The following is a 16,826-nucleotide window of genomic DNA, read 5'->3' as shown; positions in this document are numbered from 1 at the left end:
GTGATTCTCCTGCCACAGCCTCCCTAGTAGCTGGGATTACAGGCACACGCCACCATGCCCAGCTAATTTTTGTATTCTTTAGTAGAGATGTGGTTTCATCATGTTGACTATGCTGGTCTCGAACGCCTGACCTCAAGTGATCCACCCACCTCCGCCTCCCAAAGTTCTGGGCTTACAGGTGGGAGCTACCACGCCTGGCCTTCATTTTTAATAACTTACAGTTTTCTTTCATGTGTGGACCCAAAGTTTTTCAGTTTTTACTGAATCCCTAATTAAGATGTTACTGATATTTTTGTTCTTTTAAATAATAAAGATTACCATTCTTATACTTGAACCTTGGTGTGCACATCTGGATGATTTCTTTTAAGTAGTAGAGGTAGCAATGCTGTGTCAAGGGGCGTATACATTTTAAGTACCATAATGTGTAGCCCTCCAGAAAAGTTAGGCCAATTTATACTTTCAGTAACAATTTCAAAGTGCTATAGTCAAATTGTCATTAATAATTTTTTAGAAACATTGGCAATTTGATAGTTTATTGATATCTTGTATTTACACAGTCATTTTTTGTTATTAAGGAGACTAAAATCTTTTCAAGTATTTATTGACTGTTTTCCCTCTATTGTGAATTACCTTTTCATGTCCTTTGTTCATTTTTTTGTTGTTGAAATGTTTTTCTTTTTTCATATGGATTTAAAATAATCTCTTTTATGGGAGATCTTTATGTCTTTTGATTACTGCATTACAGATATTTTCTTACAATCTGTCACTTGTGATTTAGCTTTGTTCTGGTGTAGTTTAGCCACATTCTAAATGTTTTGATTTAATCAAATTAATCATTCTGTTTCATTAAGGTTTTACATTTTGGGTCTTGTTTAATGCATAAACGAACATATTCATGGAATTTTACAAACTGATTGAAAAATGCATTTTAAAAGCATAAATATTGCAAGAATAGCCAGGACAGTTTTGAAAAAGAATTACAAAGGGGTTGTTGGGAAGATTTGCCCTGTTAAATATCACTACAGGTTAAGTTTGTATAGTACACAAGACAAATAGTCATACAGTAGACATCCTACAAGACCCAAGAGAGTTTTGAAAATATTTTTAAAAAGCGCAAAGATAAAATGTGTCCTATAAAATGTAATGTAAGATATATTACAGGTTGAACATCCCAAATCCAAAATCCAGAATGCTCTACAATCCAAAACTTTTTGGACACTGACGTGACACTCAAAGGAAATGCTCATTGGAGGATTTCAGATTTTTGAATTTGGGATGCTCAACTGGTATAATCCAGATATTCCAACATTTTAAAAAATCCAAAATTTGAAACATTTCTGGTCCCGAACATTTCAGATAAAGATTACTCAATCTGTATGAAGTTTGGGTAGTTTTTAAAATTTGGTATTTGTCCAGTAACAGACAGATAGATCACTGGGATAAAAGAGTCCAGAAACCGACTCTTGCTTTTATAGGAATTTGGTGTAGATAGATGTGGTCATTTATCAAATCAGTGGACCAGGGGCCAGTTGTTAACTATATTGTGTTAGGACAGTCAGCTTCAATATGGAAAAAATTAAGTCCCTCCACTTCATACTATACACAAAATAAATTCCAGCTAGGTTAAGGAGCTAAACACAAACTTTATAATTATTAGACAAAAGCAGGAGAATGTCTTTTTGATCTCAGAGAAGGGAAGATCTTTTTCAAATGTCTAGTTAGTTTGTGATTTTATTTTTGGATTTAATTATTTAATCCATTTGAAAATTATCTTGGTGTACAATAATGTTTCTTTCTTCAAAATAGTTGTCCTAGCACCATTGTGTAATTTATCCTTTTCCCCTGTTTTAGAATGACATTTCTATCTTGTCCTGTCATTGTGGATTCTTGGTCTGTTTTCAGGCTTTCTTGCCTTTTCCCTAGACTGCTTTGATTATTATATCTTGATGATACATTTTAATACATAGTTCCTCTTTTTAAGGAAACAAAGTTGGTGGTTTCTTCAGTATTCTGCGTTCATTTTAAGCCTTGAAAGCTTTGTTAGTGCCTAAATCATTTACGAATATTATGAAGTTAGTTAAGCCTGTATCTCACTTTAATCTAGAAAAGGGTATCTAAGAACCACTTTTGAAAAGTTGAAATGGGCCTGACACTTTGGCTCACGCCTGTATCCAATACTTTAGGAGGCCGAGGTGGGAGGATCACTTGAGTACAGGAGTTCGAAACCAGCCTGGCCAAGATGGTTTCGAAACCCTGTCTTTACAAAAAAATACAAAAATTAGCCAGGCATGGTGGCGCATGTCTGTGGTCCCAGCTGCTCTGGAGGCTAAGGTGGGAGGATCACTTGCGCCCAGGAGGTCAAGGCTGCAGTGAGTTATGATTGTGTCTGCGAATAGCCACTGCAGTCCAGCATGGGCAGCATAGGAAGACCCTATCTCTTAAAAAATTTTGTTTAGCTGGTCACGGTGGCTCACACCTGTAATCCCAGCACTTTGGGAGGCTGAGGCGGGTGGATCACAAGGTCAGGAGTTCAAGACCAGCCTGGCCAACATAGTGAAACCCCGTCTCTACTAAAAATACAAAAATTAGCTGGGCGTGGTGTTGCACGCCTGTAGTCACAGCTAGTCGGGAGGCTGAGTTAGGAGAATTGCTTGAACCCAGAAGGCAGAGGTTGCAGTGAGCCAAGATTATACCACTGCACTCTAGCCTGGGCAATAGAGCAAGACTCTATCTCAAAAAAAATTTTTTTAAAGACAGAAAATAAAAGGATCCAGGTAATGGAAGAAGGAAATAGAATTTAAATTAATGTATTTTATTGTGTCGGTATAAAACCTTTTGAATTAAAAAAAAATTATGCCTATAAAGGAAAAAACTAGTGAAGGAATTATCTACAATTCTTAAAGACAGGGAGAGATCAAATTTGTATTCTATTCCTAAGTTTCAGTGTTGGAACTTAGGAATGAGACAGATCATGTTGATATGTACATTTTAATACCTACCATAAATGTACCTAAGAACCTACCTCAGGCTCAAATACTGTTTTTACCCATGAAATTTTTATATCTATATGTAGATTACCAACTCTACTGAAAGCCAATACATTATTTAAACTGTAAGCTATTGTGGAATCTGAGATACTAAGTTCAGGTTACTTTCAAAACCAAAATATGATATCTGTTTCTCAGGTAACTTTTTCTTAAACCTTTATTCTGTTCGAAGAGGCAGACCAGATGGCAACAAGGGGTTTTAAAAATAGACAAAGTTACCCTATATGGAAGTTGGGAAAAATCTCATCTTATGTTTGAAAAATTATTCAATTGAGTGCATGAATAATGGGAGCATAGAAACTTCCAGGGAGGTGTTCTGTGGTTTCTAGAGTCAAAATGGTCTTAAAATACAGTAATATTAATTGTCTCAGGAAGCACCAATGTGGGTGACCAACTTCCCACTGGGCAGCTGTCAGTGGTGCCTTGGCGACGGACTGGGGTGAAATACACCAACAATGAGGCCTATTTTGATGTGATTGAAGAGATTGATGCAATTATTGATAAATCAGGTAGGTGCTTTTAATATGTTCTCAGAAATATGAAAATAGAAAGGGGCCTCTTTCATATAATGCTTATAGTTTCAGAATTAACCCCCATTCAAGGTCATGCACTTTAATTTAGTGCCTACTTTGTGCCAGGCACTGTGCTGGGTACTGGGAATGGACGTTAGTATTATGATGCAGACCAGGATTTATTTCATACTTTCACTTGCTTTTATTTCACCAATAAAGCAAGTGAAAGTATGAAATAAATCCTGGTCTGCATCATAATACTAACGTCTTGAATAAAAAAGAGAAGTAACAGGCCAGATGCAATGACTCATGCCTGTAATCCCAGCACTTTGGGAAGCCGAGGCGGGAGGATTGCTTGAGCCCTGGAGTTTAAGACCAGCCTGAGCAATATAGTGAGACCCTGAGCAACATAGTGAGACCCCATCTCTATAAGAAGTGAAAAAAATTAGCTGAGTGTAGTGGTTCATGCCTGTATTCCTAGCTTCGTGAGGGGCTGAGGTGGGAGGATTGCTTGAGCCTGGGAAGTTGAGGTTGCAGTAAGGCCTGATCATGACACTGCACTCCAGCCTGGTCAACAGCAAGACCCTGTTCAAAAAAAAAAAAAAAGAAGTAACAAATTAACTTTCTTATTGATTAAATTTCCTTCTTGAAAGTGGCTTCCAGTTTTGATGGCAGAACTAAAGTTGTAATCACAAAATTCAGGGTGCCGCCTTTTCTGTGTATTCTGAATTAGGTAAATATGACTAGAAGTCCTAGAGCTTCAGAATTTGTAGAAGCAAGTCATGGTGGTAATGTGCCTGTAGTCCCAACTGTTGGGAGGCTGAGGCGAGAGGATTACTTAAGCCTGGTAGTTGGAGACTGCAATGAGCTATGATTATGCCTGTGAATAACAGCTGCACTCTAGCCTGGGCAACATAGTAAGACCCTGTTTTTAATTAAAAAGAAACCTCTTCACATTAGTGAACTTATTCGTTCAACAGATGCTTATTGAAAACTTGCATCATAGCACAGTGCTAGAGAGTGGGCACTCGATGATGAATAAGACATAGTCTGCAGCTGCAGAAAGCTTAGTTTAGTCTAGTGAGGGAAAGAGGAAGGTAAAAAGGTGGAGCATATGAGAGGTACCCACCCCTGAGCAAAACACAACAGAGAGGTGGAGGTGTTTATGCTTCATCGGTGGAATGAAATGAAGTTATTAAGATGTGTGGATTTGGGAGCAAAGTATGCGCAAACATCACAATATTGAGCAAAAAATCAGATGCATAAGATTATAGACAGTGGGATTACGTGTATATGAAGTTTGAAAACAGATGCAATTTAGTCTAAGGTAATAGAAGTCAGAATTTTGGGGATGTGGATTACCTGGGATGGGTAAGAGGGAGCTCTTGGATGCTGAAAATGTTCCGTATCTTGCTGTAGCTAGTATTTGCATAAATGTATATATATTTAAAAATTCATTGAGCTGTACACTTTAAGATTTTTACATTTTACTGTTTTACCTCAACGAAAATGTAAAATATATATGGCCAGATCATGAAGAACCTTGCCTGCCAGTTTAAGGAGGGCAGATGTGAGTGATTGAAGAGTTTTAAGTTGGGGAGTGACTTGATGAGACTTGTAGTTTAGAGCGATGAGTCTGGCTGCTGTGTGAAGAATGGTCTAAAGTGGGGTGGGCCTGAAGGCAGGGAGCAGCTAGGAGGCTGAAATCCAGGCCCAAAACATAGACGTCCATAGTGCAATGAGGACAGAGAAGAATGCACAGACCAGAGAGAGGTGAGTCCTCGAAAAGAGAGGAGCTGATCATTGGCTGGATGTGGGCAGAGGAAGTGGATGTCGTCAGGGATGTGTCTGTGTTTCTGGCTTAGGCAGCAGGATAGATGGTGCCATCACACAGGTGGGGAAATGGGAGCACCGGGTTCAGGGCGTGAGAGAATGGACTCACTTCTGACATGTGCCTCAGTGACATCCAAGTGGAGATGTCCATTAGGCAGGATTGGGGCTGAACTTGAAAAAAGAATAGGTAATAATAGGCTGTAAATGAACATTGAAGCCTTGGGAAGTAGGCAAAATAACCCAGGAGAGTGTGTAAAGTGAAAGAAAATAGAAGTTCAGAACTGAAAAAGCATTTAAGGGATGTACAAAGAAAGAGAACCTGCCGAAGACACTGAGGAAGAGGAACTGGGAAAATAGGAGGACACCAGGAAAGGTTAGGAGGAAGGGATGTCTGAGAAGGCAGAAGTGATCGACAGTGACACATGCCACAGAGAGGACCTGTAGGATAGAGACCGGGAGTGGCCACTCACTATAGCAGCAGAGCTCACTGGCGACCTTAGGGAGAACAGTTTCTGATAGGAAGTTTTCTGAACTGTTGGCTAAAATAATGGTGCTCTGTTTAATTCTGATACTAGACTGAAAACTCCTTTAAGCTAATAACTACCTCATTAATCTTTTTATCACCATTTCCTCACCATAGTGTCTCATACTTGATATGCAGTTGTTAAGTGTTCAGAATGATGGATAGATGGATTGTATAAATGAATTGGATGGCTAGACAGAAGGAAAGAAAGGGAGAGAGAGGAAGGGGAGGGAGAGAGGAAAAGAAGGAGGGAGGAGGTAAGTTTGTTGAGAAGGACAGAGAAGGTTTCAGTAATCTGTTCTTTTTGTCTTATTCCTGTCTCAGGCTCCACAATTACTGCCGAGATCCAGGGGGTGATTGATGCCTGTGTCAAGCTGACTGGCATGCCGGATCTTACACTTTCCTTCATGGTAAAATCCTGGGCCAGAGATTGAGTTCTTGGGATGAGAAATTAAATGCTGCTGGAAAGACAGAGCAGTGGGAATGGAATAGAACAAGAAAAAATAATTAGGACAGCCACGAAGCTTGTCTCAGGCTTGAATTTTCTAGAAGTTACCACATGATTTCTGTGTGTGTGGTGTGTGTTTTAATAAAAAACGGCATTTAAATTGCCTTCCTGAAAGCACAGCGGGTGTTTCATGCCCACTTCTTGTTTCTCCTCTCCTGGTGACTGTAGAACCCTAGGTTGTTGGATGATGTCAGCTTCCATCCTTGTGTTCGTTTCAAGCGCTGGGAATCTGAGCGCATCCTCTCCTTCATCCCTCCTGATGGAAACTTCCGCCTGCTGTCTTACCATGTCAGTGCACAGAAGTAAGCAGCTCTTATAATTAAGAATGGAATCTGTGTATGTACGTGTATGTGGAAACCATATCTGTAGTGATTAAGAACTCAGGCTCTAGAGTTACCTGGGTTCACATTCCAGCTTCTGTGGTTACTAATTGGGTAATCTCAGGTGAGTTGCTTAACCTCTATGTATCTCTTTTCTCATCTGTAAATTGAAAATAGTAAAAGTTCTGAAGATTGAATAAGAGAATCTGAATAGTGCTTAACACAAAGAAGTGCTCATTAAGTTTGCTGTTATTTTTGTTGTTGTTATGTGTCTAAACAAGAACATTATTTTCTCAAATCAGAATCTGGGCATACTGTGTTCAATGTCCCTGATCTAAAAGAAGCATGAAGTTATGCTATGAAAAAGCATAAAATGCAGTGATTTTTGGTCTTGAACATTCTCTTTAATTTGGAATCTAAAGGCTTTTGGAAGCAGTTTTGAATAGTATAAGGTATGCAGACAGAAGAGAGTCAGGAGGCCTCAGAGCCACCAGTCGCTTCCCGTGTGATGTGGAGTGAATCATTTGGGAAAATATCTGAGTGCTTGAGGCTGCAGCCTCTGAAATCAGACTCCCTGGACTTAAACTCTATCTTCAGTCTTAGAACCTTGGGCAAGTTACTTAATCTCAGTTAAGTATAAGGATATCAGTATTGACCTATAAAATCAGTACCTACTGCATAGTTACAGTAGCAATATCTATTTCATACTTACTGGGAGGATTAAACACGGTAGGGGTTAACTGGATGTAAACCATTTAGCATAGTGACTGGCAAACAGGAAGTACTCAATAAATGTTAGGAACCGTTATTACTTCAGGATTATTCCGTGACTTCTCTGAATCCTTTTCTTCTGTCAAATCATGACAGCCTACCCTACCTTGTGGGGTTTTTGTAAGGACCAGATGAGGTCAGATGAAAGCATCCTAAAAAAATTGTAGAGACAAGAGGATCACTTGAGCCCAAGAGTTTGAGACCAGGCATGGGCAGCATGGCCAAACCCTGCCTCTACAAAAAAAAAAAAAGAGTAAAAATTAGCAGGGCGCGATGTTGTGTGCCTGTGGTCCCAGCTACTCAGGAGGCAGAGGTGGGAGGATCACTTGAGCCTGGTAGGTCGAGTGCTGCAGTGAGCTATGATCATGCCACTGCACTCCAACCAGGGTGACCGAGCCAGACCCTGTCTCAAAAAAAAAAGAAAAAAGAAAAAAAATTATAAAAGGCCCATGAGCTATGAATATTATTCTTCCCAGTGCAAATGATGATTGGTCACATGTTACAAGTTAAAAACAGAGTCATAATGACAGTACATTTTTGTACATTATGCCTTTCTCATAGTAGTATACTCTTTGATTTTGTTTATATTATTCAGAGTCATTAGAAAAGTTAATTTACTTACTAGACAGTATTTTAGCTTTTCAAAAAGAAAAAAATAGATTACTGGGGTTTTTTTTTCTGTTTATTTTTTCAGATAAAAAGTTAGGACACAGTTAAGGGAGAAGAAGCTACCCACAGGCAGAAAGAAGAGAGAACTACCATTTTCCCAGTGCACAAATGAAATGGCTCTTTGTCTCTCATTTCCAGTCTGGTTGCAATCCCAGTGTATGTCAAACATAACATCAGTTTCCGGGACAGTAGTTCCCTTGGACGCTTTGAAATAACGGTGGGACCCAAGCAGACGATGGGGAAGACCATCGAGGGAGTGACTGTCACCAGCCAGATGCCCAAGGGGGTCCTGAACATGAGCCTTACTCCATCACAGGGGACACACACATTCGACCCAGTCACAAAGGTAGGGATGAGCAGGACATCTTGAATTGCTGATGTTAACTTAAGCAGAAACCAGTCTGCAGGCTCCCTGCGTAGACTCTAGACCTTGTTTGGAAGGTGAGATGAATCAAAGGGACCTTGTTTTCTAAACTGCGAGATAACTTAACAGTAACACGTAGGATTCTCAATGGAAAGATACCCAGAGGCAGCTTATAATGTTGTGGACAGGTGCCCTGAGTTTAGATCTCAGCCACCTCAAATGCAGGATTCTGCTGTAACTATTTTTTGGAAAGACCGCTTCTCCATTTTTATTTTCTTTGAAGATGCTGTCTTGGGATGTAGGAAAAATAAATCCACAAAAGCCACCAAATTTGAAGGGGACCATGAGTCTTCAGGCTGGAGCTTCCAAACCAGATGAAAATCCCACAATTAACCTGCAGTTTAAGATCCAGCAGTTGGCCATTTCTGGTAAGTGACCCAGAGCTCAAGAGGCTCCAAAGGGAACAAATATGGCTTTCTGCCACACGGTGCAGGCACCAGGAGACTTTTCTGGGCTTCCTGTTTACAAGGTTTAGTTTCATTACCTGATATGCAATCTTTAGTAACATCTTTTTATGGCACATTTCTTGGGAAAATTTATAATCATTCCTTTGAAGTTGGCATAAGTGACATGAATAAAAGTGCCTGAGACACACTGAGAAAGAAACAGTATTGGTAGAAGAAAGTGTTCACCAGCCATTTTTGGATCATCTTAGGGTTGTTCATTTCAGGTTCCCAAGGTTTTCAGTATGAGAATGCATGTGCATTCTCAGCTATAACTGAAGAGTAATTTCCACTCCTTTCTCCTGATTTCAGAAGACTTTCATGTTTGCTCTTATTTCTATTTTGGAATGACTGGGCCTTTCCAGGTCAGTTCACTATAGTCTGTGCCGACCTTAACACGATAGTAATCAGTTCCCACTTTGGGGGCATTTACTATGTTCCAGGCACTGTTTTAAGCTCTTTTCATGTGTTTTCTCTTTTAATCCTTAGAATAACTCTGTGATGTGGAAAGGAGATGATTTTAGCTTTATATGAAGTTTCTGTTTTTCTGTACAAACGGGCCTTACACAATTTAAGTGATTGGAATTCATTTAACGTATAAGCTCTTCCATCTTAAAACGATAAACTATAAAGCTCTATACAGTATAAAATATTTTTGGCTTAGTCTAGTGAGAATACTTAGGAAGCATTCATTTATTATCACTTTCATTGTTAATTCCTTTAGTTATAATTTACTTCACTATTCATTTGTTTTGTTATTAATTCATTTATTCAGTCCAATAATTTGAGAAAAATCATGCAGTGGTCTAATTTTTTCCTTATCCTCATCTCAGTCTGCACATCACTTTGTGCCCTTTCCACTTTAGGGACAGGTCTTCTCATAGGTAGCTTGTCTGTTGGAGCCTTTTTTTTGCTGTATCTGTCCTGAGACTGGAGAATCCATCTGCTCTGCATAAGTGGTTCCCTGTCACAGCTACTTCGGTCCCACTGACCTCAGTGTATTGAAGTGAACAGAAACAGGTGACCTGCTCCTTTTGAATAATTCTCATGTCTATTTTCCCTCTCTCCCTCCTTTCTAGGACTCAAGGTGAATCGTCTGGATATGTATGGAGAAAAGTACAAACCCTTTAAGGGCATAAAATACATGACCAAAGCTGGAAAGTTCCAAGTTCGAACCTGAAGGGAGCATTTGCAGAGGGAATAGTATTGCACACTTTTTCATTTCTTACTTGTCTAAAAGTGAAAAAAAAACTCAGCCTGTCTCCTAGGTCAGTCCCCTCCTGGACCCACCCGCTCCCTTTTTTCCTTAGCCTTCAGTGCCATGGAACTAATCAAGGGAGGAAAAGGTCACCAGGGAGAACTGGATGGAACTGAAACACAGCAGCACCAGTTCTCAAGGACGAGGTGTGTGATGGGGGTAGGAAGCTTGGTGCTTATGTAACCATTTTAAACATGGTTTCTATAGAAAAGACCAGCATTGTTTAGCTTGCTTGGCTTTAATTATCTAAAGCCAATGAAATACTTCTTTATTGATTTTTAAGGTAGAAAGATTAGAAAAAAAGAAAGATGGGAAGAAAATGAATGTTAGTCAAGGAAAGACCAGTTAAGGATCTGATCTATGAAGGAGAAGTAAGAGGAAAAAGAAGTAAAGGAGTTAGGAGGAGACACTGAAATGGAAGATTGGCAAGAAAAGTGGTCAGACTCTACTTTAAGGAGGGCTGGGAAGGAAAGAGTTGAGTTGGTTTCTTTCTCATTCCTCTACTCATGTAGAAAACACTTGTACTTCTGGAAATGGACTGGAGGCTTTTTAAATTTGAGTCCACTATTGACATGGAAACCCCGGTGAAATCAGATTTTCCCTCGAAGACCATGATGGTATCAGACTAGTTTTCAGACACTGCCTGCCTGTTGCTGTGCATCAGCACTTGGTCTCTTGTCTTCAGTGAGAAGGTGACCCGCCTTCTTCCTATGGTGGCTGCCTAAAATGCTTCTTTTCTAACCCAAAACAGTTCTACTCAATTCCTTTTACAGAATTCACCAGCCATTTTCCTGTTACCTGATCCTTCCACAGGATTTTTTAAAAGTAGGAGAGTTTCAGAGAAGCCAGTCTCATAATCCCCAGTGCAGCCAGGGATTGTGTGTCATCGTACTGGAGTAGAGAGGGCCAACTCTTCCCATGAAGGTGGGCATGGCTGTGAGTGAGTGAGCTCATATCTCCATTTGTCAGTGGTGGACTGGTACCAGATCCTAACCTTCCCGTTGGTTGGAAACTTTTCCATCTGTCGCCCTAGGAAAAGAGAAAGCTTACCATCAAGGGTGTGGTTGATCCTTGAAGCTGCTTGGAAAAGTTATTTCCTCACAGTCTTTTCTTTTGTACTCTATCATGTATTCATTAATATCTACCAGTCCCTTTTCATTCCAAGATAAAACATTTCCCCTAAATCTCTGAATAAAATCAGTGCTATAGGAAGATGGACTGTGTTGATCATGGGTGTAAGCAACCCAGTTTAAGAAACATGGCAACTAAAGGGACACCTCGGGCTTTCTTTCCCAGTGGCTCATTTTTGTCCTAGTTCAGTGTATCTATTACTATTTATATATGTATACAAAAGGTTTTTCTTTTAAGTATAGCTTAAGGAATGATACTGTGCTCTGCTTTGTGCATGGAGAAAAAGGAAGACCCATACTCTCCACACCCTAGAGCTTTTCTCTAAATATTGTGCAAAGCTTTTGCTAGTTTTATCTTCCGACTTTGGGACTAGTTTTTGCTGCAGAGTTGTGTTGCTTTGTGATTTTCCTCTGGGATAAAGTGTACTGGACACAACCGGATGTGTTCCACATTCCATCACTCCACAATTTGTCCTGGAGTGACATACACATCCACCACGGAAAGGGAATCATCTCTGCCCCACAATTCCCGAGTACTTGGAAGCACTTCTCCTGAGGGACCTGCAGGATCCTAAGGTTTCCTAGGTCACAGAACAACTAATCTTGGTCCCTGAATATTTCTAGGTTTTTAAGTGCAGCTGTTTTATTTCCTCTAGAACTCATCCTGTTTCAAGGGAAGCACCTAAGAAGATATAGAGTGTTTCTAGAGTAAAGGACCTGCAGGTGTAAGCATAGATGAAATAACTGTCCTGTCACATGTGGTGCAGACCATGGAGTGAAGCAGGCATCGCCACCACCATCCCTGCAGTGTCAGCATAAGCAGTGTAGGGTGTCTCCATCAAGCTGTTCGGTTCCGTGTGTGTTTAACATGTGCAGAAGTAGCTTCTCTGTTTAAGTTTAATAAAGTTGAGTTTCACCAGTCCTCTATGTCCTAAGTGGTTTGTTACCAGAACTAACAATAATGCTATGCCACTCACACCTCAGTAGAAGCAGTGAGTAAGGAACTCATCGACTTGGGAGGATCTTACCGCTTCTGTCCTCTCCAGCCAGCAGACCTAAAGCATGTGTTTCAATCAGTTCTCTGGTCGCATCTGGAAGATAGCGTATACTGATATTAACATCATTTTTAGGGTTGTGCTAGTTATTTTTCACCAGGGTTTTAAAAGACGAAACCGTTGAAACTGCAGGCATTTAGTCTAGCACTTTCCCCATTCTCTTGACCTGCTTCTCTTGTCTTGTTAATTTAGGCTTGAAACAGGCTGTCACGGTACTTGGCATCTTTATTCCAGGACAGGCTTCTTACAAGATAAGGCACTGGGAGCCGATTGTTACGCCACACCTGTAACGATTTTCTGTAAACATCTCATGGCCGTGAAAAGACCTTAAAACTTGTGTGTAGTCGCTGTGAGTGTTCAGTGCCAGCTAGTGCTCCACCCCTTCTCCCTCTCAGCCAGTGTTGACTGCCTCTTTGCCTGTGCTCCTGGTGCTCTGACCCTGGTGGTGGCAGAGGAAGTTGGTTGTATACATGTACTTTTCTCTGTGGCCAGTAGGTGGGGACTCTATGCCATCAGTACTCATTATGTTAATAGTTAGAATTTTTTGTTGTTGTTGAGACGGAGTCTCGCACTGTTGCCCGGGCTGGTGTGCAGTGGAGCGATCTCGGCTCAATGCAATCTCCACCTCCCGGGTTCAAGCTTTTCTCCTGCCTCAGACTCCTGAGTAGCTAGGATTACAGGCGCCCACCACCATGCCCAGCTAAATTTTTTTTGTGTGTGTGTGTGTGTTTTTAGTAGAGACAGGGTTTCACTATGTTGGCCAGGCTGGTCTTGAACTCCTGAACTCATGATCTGCCCGCCTCGGCCTCCCAAAGTGCTGGGATTACAGGCATGAGCCCCTGTGCCTGGCAAACTGTTAGAATTTTTAAAAGGAAATTTGACCAGCCTGGCCAACATGACAAAACCCATCTCTACTGAAAAATACAAAAATTAGCCGGGCCTGGTGGCGGGCACCTGTAATCCCAGCTACTCGGGAGGCTGAGGCAGGAGAATCGCTTGAACCCGTGAGGTGGAGGTTGCAGTGAGCCGAGATCACGCCACTGCACTCCAGCCTGGGCAAAAAGAGTTGAGACCCCATCTCAAAATAAAACAAAATAAATAAAAGGAAATTGAATTTCAAATTCAAACTTCCTCCAAGATCCTAAGTACTGAGGATTGCATGAGTCTTTGGCTTTTGAAGTTAAGTGGAACCAAAAGTTTATGCACTTTTTGATAAACAGACATGACTGTGGCTCTGGGAGGGTACAGTGTCACCATCCGAGTTCCTCTAGGTCTTCACCCAGTAGGAAGAGTTGCACAGGTACCTGGAGATCTTGTTCTCCTGGGCTGTTACCATCTATTTGTTTTATTAACTAGCTGGGAATAATGAGGAGATGATATTTAATTTCCCCTGACACCCGTTCCCGGTAATGATGTGTTGCTCTTTGTGTTTTAGAATTTGCCTCGCTGGGCTGGGGCCCCGTCCCTCAGTCAGGGGCCTCTTCTGAGCAATTGTCTCTATCTAGTCTGTGGTTCCAAGACTGTGTGGGAGGAATGCTGGGGCCTTTTAACCTCCCTTTTCCATCCCCAGGGGCCTCATTGCCTCAGTTCATTTCATTAATCCTGAAGAAGAGCTTGTCCTGCAAAGGGGGAGGGGATGAAATCAGCTGAATTTCTGCCAGAGATTCAGTGGCTGGGGGTTCCTTTGTACTGATCCTCAGTGTTTTTCTTTTTTTTTTCTTTTTCTTTTTTTTTTTTAGACAGAGTCTTGCTCTGTTGCCCAGGCCTTAGTGTAGTGACACAGTTTCAGCTCACTGCAACCTCTGCCTCCCAGGCTCAAGTGATTCTCCTGCCTCAGTGTTCCAAGTAATTGGAGCCACAGGCATGCACCACCGCACCTGGCTAACATTTGTGTTTTTAGTAGAGTTGGGGTTTCGCCGTGTTGGCCAGGCTGGTCTCGAACTCCTGGCCTCAAGTGATCCGCCCACCTCAACCTCCTAAAAGTGCTGGAATTATAGGCATGAGCCACCGTTCCTGGCCTCAGACAATGTTTTTCTGAAATGACTGAGATACACATCTGTCTAAAAATTGTAGAACATGCAAGTGAGCAGTCTGAAGTCAAGAAATATGTGACTTAAGTCTCTGTGACCTGCATTTACTTACTGGCCTAGGGACTTCAGCACTTCAGGGATGTCCCCCACTGCCTCCCCCCACCCCAATCAAGCTCTTGGGTGTTAAAGAATCTCTTTCTTTTGTGAGTTTAAACGTCTTTTCTTCCAAGAACCTCTAAACTGAGCAGTTCTGACAACTCCACCAGAGAGACCACCTTTCTCCTCTCTGAGGAGCTGTGTCAGCATATCCCCAACAGCAGCATTGCAGCGTCTGATTTATTCTTGGAACTAGGATGTCAGCGAGAACAAAAGCTGCCAGGCAGCAGCCAGGAATAGGGGTTGCATCTCACGAGTAGAAAGTAATCTAAGAGAAGCAGAATGCAGCCTTACTTAGATAACATACTTGTGTGGACTGGTCTAGGGGTTCTTGCTAATGAGCAGAAAATTAAGACAGAATGGGAAACAGATGGCCCAAATACCAGCTTCTAGGCCGAACCAACAGTTGGGATGTTGCTGTGTTAGCAAGGTCGCGCGAGGTTCTTCCTCCCTATCCCCACGACATTCCTCTCCTGCTGTCTGCTCGCTCGCCAGCCACCCTCTGGTTAATTTTCCTAGGGCATGCTTAGTTCCTCACTTCCCTGAGCACAAATCTCCATGGCTGCTGGTTGCCTACAGAATTAAGTCAGTTAAGTCCAAAATCAGTTTGGTGTTCAGAGCCCCCATAATCTAAATTCCAGCCTATGTTCCTCTTCCTGAAGTTCACTTCAGACAAGCTCAACTCCTCATTTCTCCCTGTATTCCCCTCTCTTGGTCCTCTAGATACTCACATCTCCATGGAGAGTGCCTTTTCCACACCTGTCCACAGTCCACATCTCACCCAGTTATTTTTTTCCTTAAGATTCCCCAAACCCTCTTGCAACTGAGTTCCACTACAAGTCTGCCCTTTTGTGGCCAGCTCCATTGTACCTTAGTACTTCTCTAAATGCCAATCATCCCATCAGACCAAGCATCCCTGTTCCTCCTTTTCCTGTTCCGGAGCACCTAGCCTTGTATGTTACAGGTGTTGTGTACATGTTGAACGAGTGAAGCAGAATTCCAAATGATTTTAAAATGTGAACATGAATAAACAGTGGGATACAGCATCTATATCAAAACCATTCCACTCTGATTTTGGAAAAACCGTGAAAAATATATCTGAATTTATTAAGTAGAGTATAAAACAGGGTTGTGGCAACAGTAAAAACTAACATGGATTGCTATAAATATGCTAAAGCCTAGTTGTTCAAATGATACAATTCTTTCATGCTACTCTAAAGTTTATAAAGAAAAAGGATTTACACTTTACACTGTACACAAAAGGAATACCTTCCGAGAGCCGGGGAGTGGGTAAAGGGGAAGGAGACTTGATGTCAAGGGTGCTTTTGAGGAACATGACGGGCTGGCCAGCCTGCCCCAACGTTGAGGCCCTGCTGGGCTCATGTGACTATAAATATACTGTCTGTTTCTAATGCAATCTGTCTTTCCTGAAAGATCTTGTTATGTTTTACTATTGAGACATACTTTTATCTTTGTGGTCCTGTTTCCAAAGCTGCTCACGGTGACAGGTCAGGAGGTTGAGCTTTAGCCGAAAACAGGGTGGCATGGCCACTTTCTGCCCTGGGAGGAGGCATTCCTGGAGAGGCTAGTGTGCATTCATGTCTTCCCATCTGACAGAGCATCCTGCAATCAGACCAACTCCTGAAAACTTCCAAAATGGGAAGTATCTGGGAAAATGCGCTCTTCCCTCTCCTATAGGGTCTCCTCCCGCTCCTGCGGTGTGGTGGGTCTGGAGATGTCTGTATAGAGAAGCACTCTGCCTTTGCAGTGTCTTCTGAAGAGGAAGAGGCGGGGTCTCATTTGCTTTTGAGGAGTCGGTTGTTCCTGGTCATGGTTGCATGTTGTCTTGAATCCAGTCTAGGTAGTTGGTGACCTTGGTGTACACACCTGGGACATCCTTCTGTCCACAGCCCAGGCCCCAGCTGATGATGCCCACCAAAGTCATGCGGCCACCATTCAGACACACCAGGGGGCCTCCCGAATCACCCTGCAAAGGAGATAGCAGGTTTAGTGTTTGCAAAAAAAAGCAGACTATCTGGAGAAAGTATGTGCAGCATGAACATTGTATTCTTCAAAATACAGCAAGCCCTTCAATAATATTCCATTCAATGTCATTTCATTATAACATTGACAAGAAAAAAAAAAAA

At 41.6% G+C, this 16,826-nt stretch overlaps 1 protein-coding gene across 2 annotated transcripts in view; it reads left to right on the top strand.

Moving 5' to 3' along the window:
* AP3M2 (adaptor-related protein complex 3, mu 2 subunit) overlaps nucleotides 1-12,360 on the top strand; it is a 17,067-nt gene extending 4,707 nt beyond the window's left edge. The window contains exons 4-10 of one of the 2 annotated variants that reach the window (XM_012001562.1): nucleotides 3,419-3,556; nucleotides 6,240-6,325; nucleotides 6,592-6,725; nucleotides 8,322-8,529; nucleotides 8,831-8,975; nucleotides 9,363-9,415; nucleotides 10,130-10,310. In XM_012001562.1, the coding sequence (XP_011856952.1) occupies nucleotides 3,419-3,556; nucleotides 6,240-6,325; nucleotides 6,592-6,725; nucleotides 8,322-8,529; nucleotides 8,831-8,975; nucleotides 9,363-9,415; nucleotides 10,130-10,141 (776 nt within the window). In that variant the 3' untranslated portion in view covers nucleotides 10,142-10,310. Of the gene's footprint in view, nucleotides 1-3,418; nucleotides 3,557-6,239; nucleotides 6,326-6,591; nucleotides 6,726-8,321; nucleotides 8,530-8,830; nucleotides 8,976-9,362; nucleotides 9,416-10,129 lie in introns of both variants that reach the window. The other variant, XM_012001561.1, reaches the window with a different exon arrangement.
* The last annotated feature ends 4,466 nt before the right edge of the window (nucleotides 12,361-16,826 follow it).

This window comes from Mandrillus leucophaeus, unplaced genomic scaffold (genome assembly GCF_000951045.1).
Source record: "Mandrillus leucophaeus isolate KB7577 unplaced genomic scaffold, Mleu.le_1.0 Scaffold664, whole genome shotgun sequence".
NCBI lineage: Eukaryota > Metazoa > Chordata > Mammalia > Primates > Cercopithecidae > Mandrillus > Mandrillus leucophaeus.
This window is presented reverse-complemented; position numbering and strand designations above follow the sequence as displayed.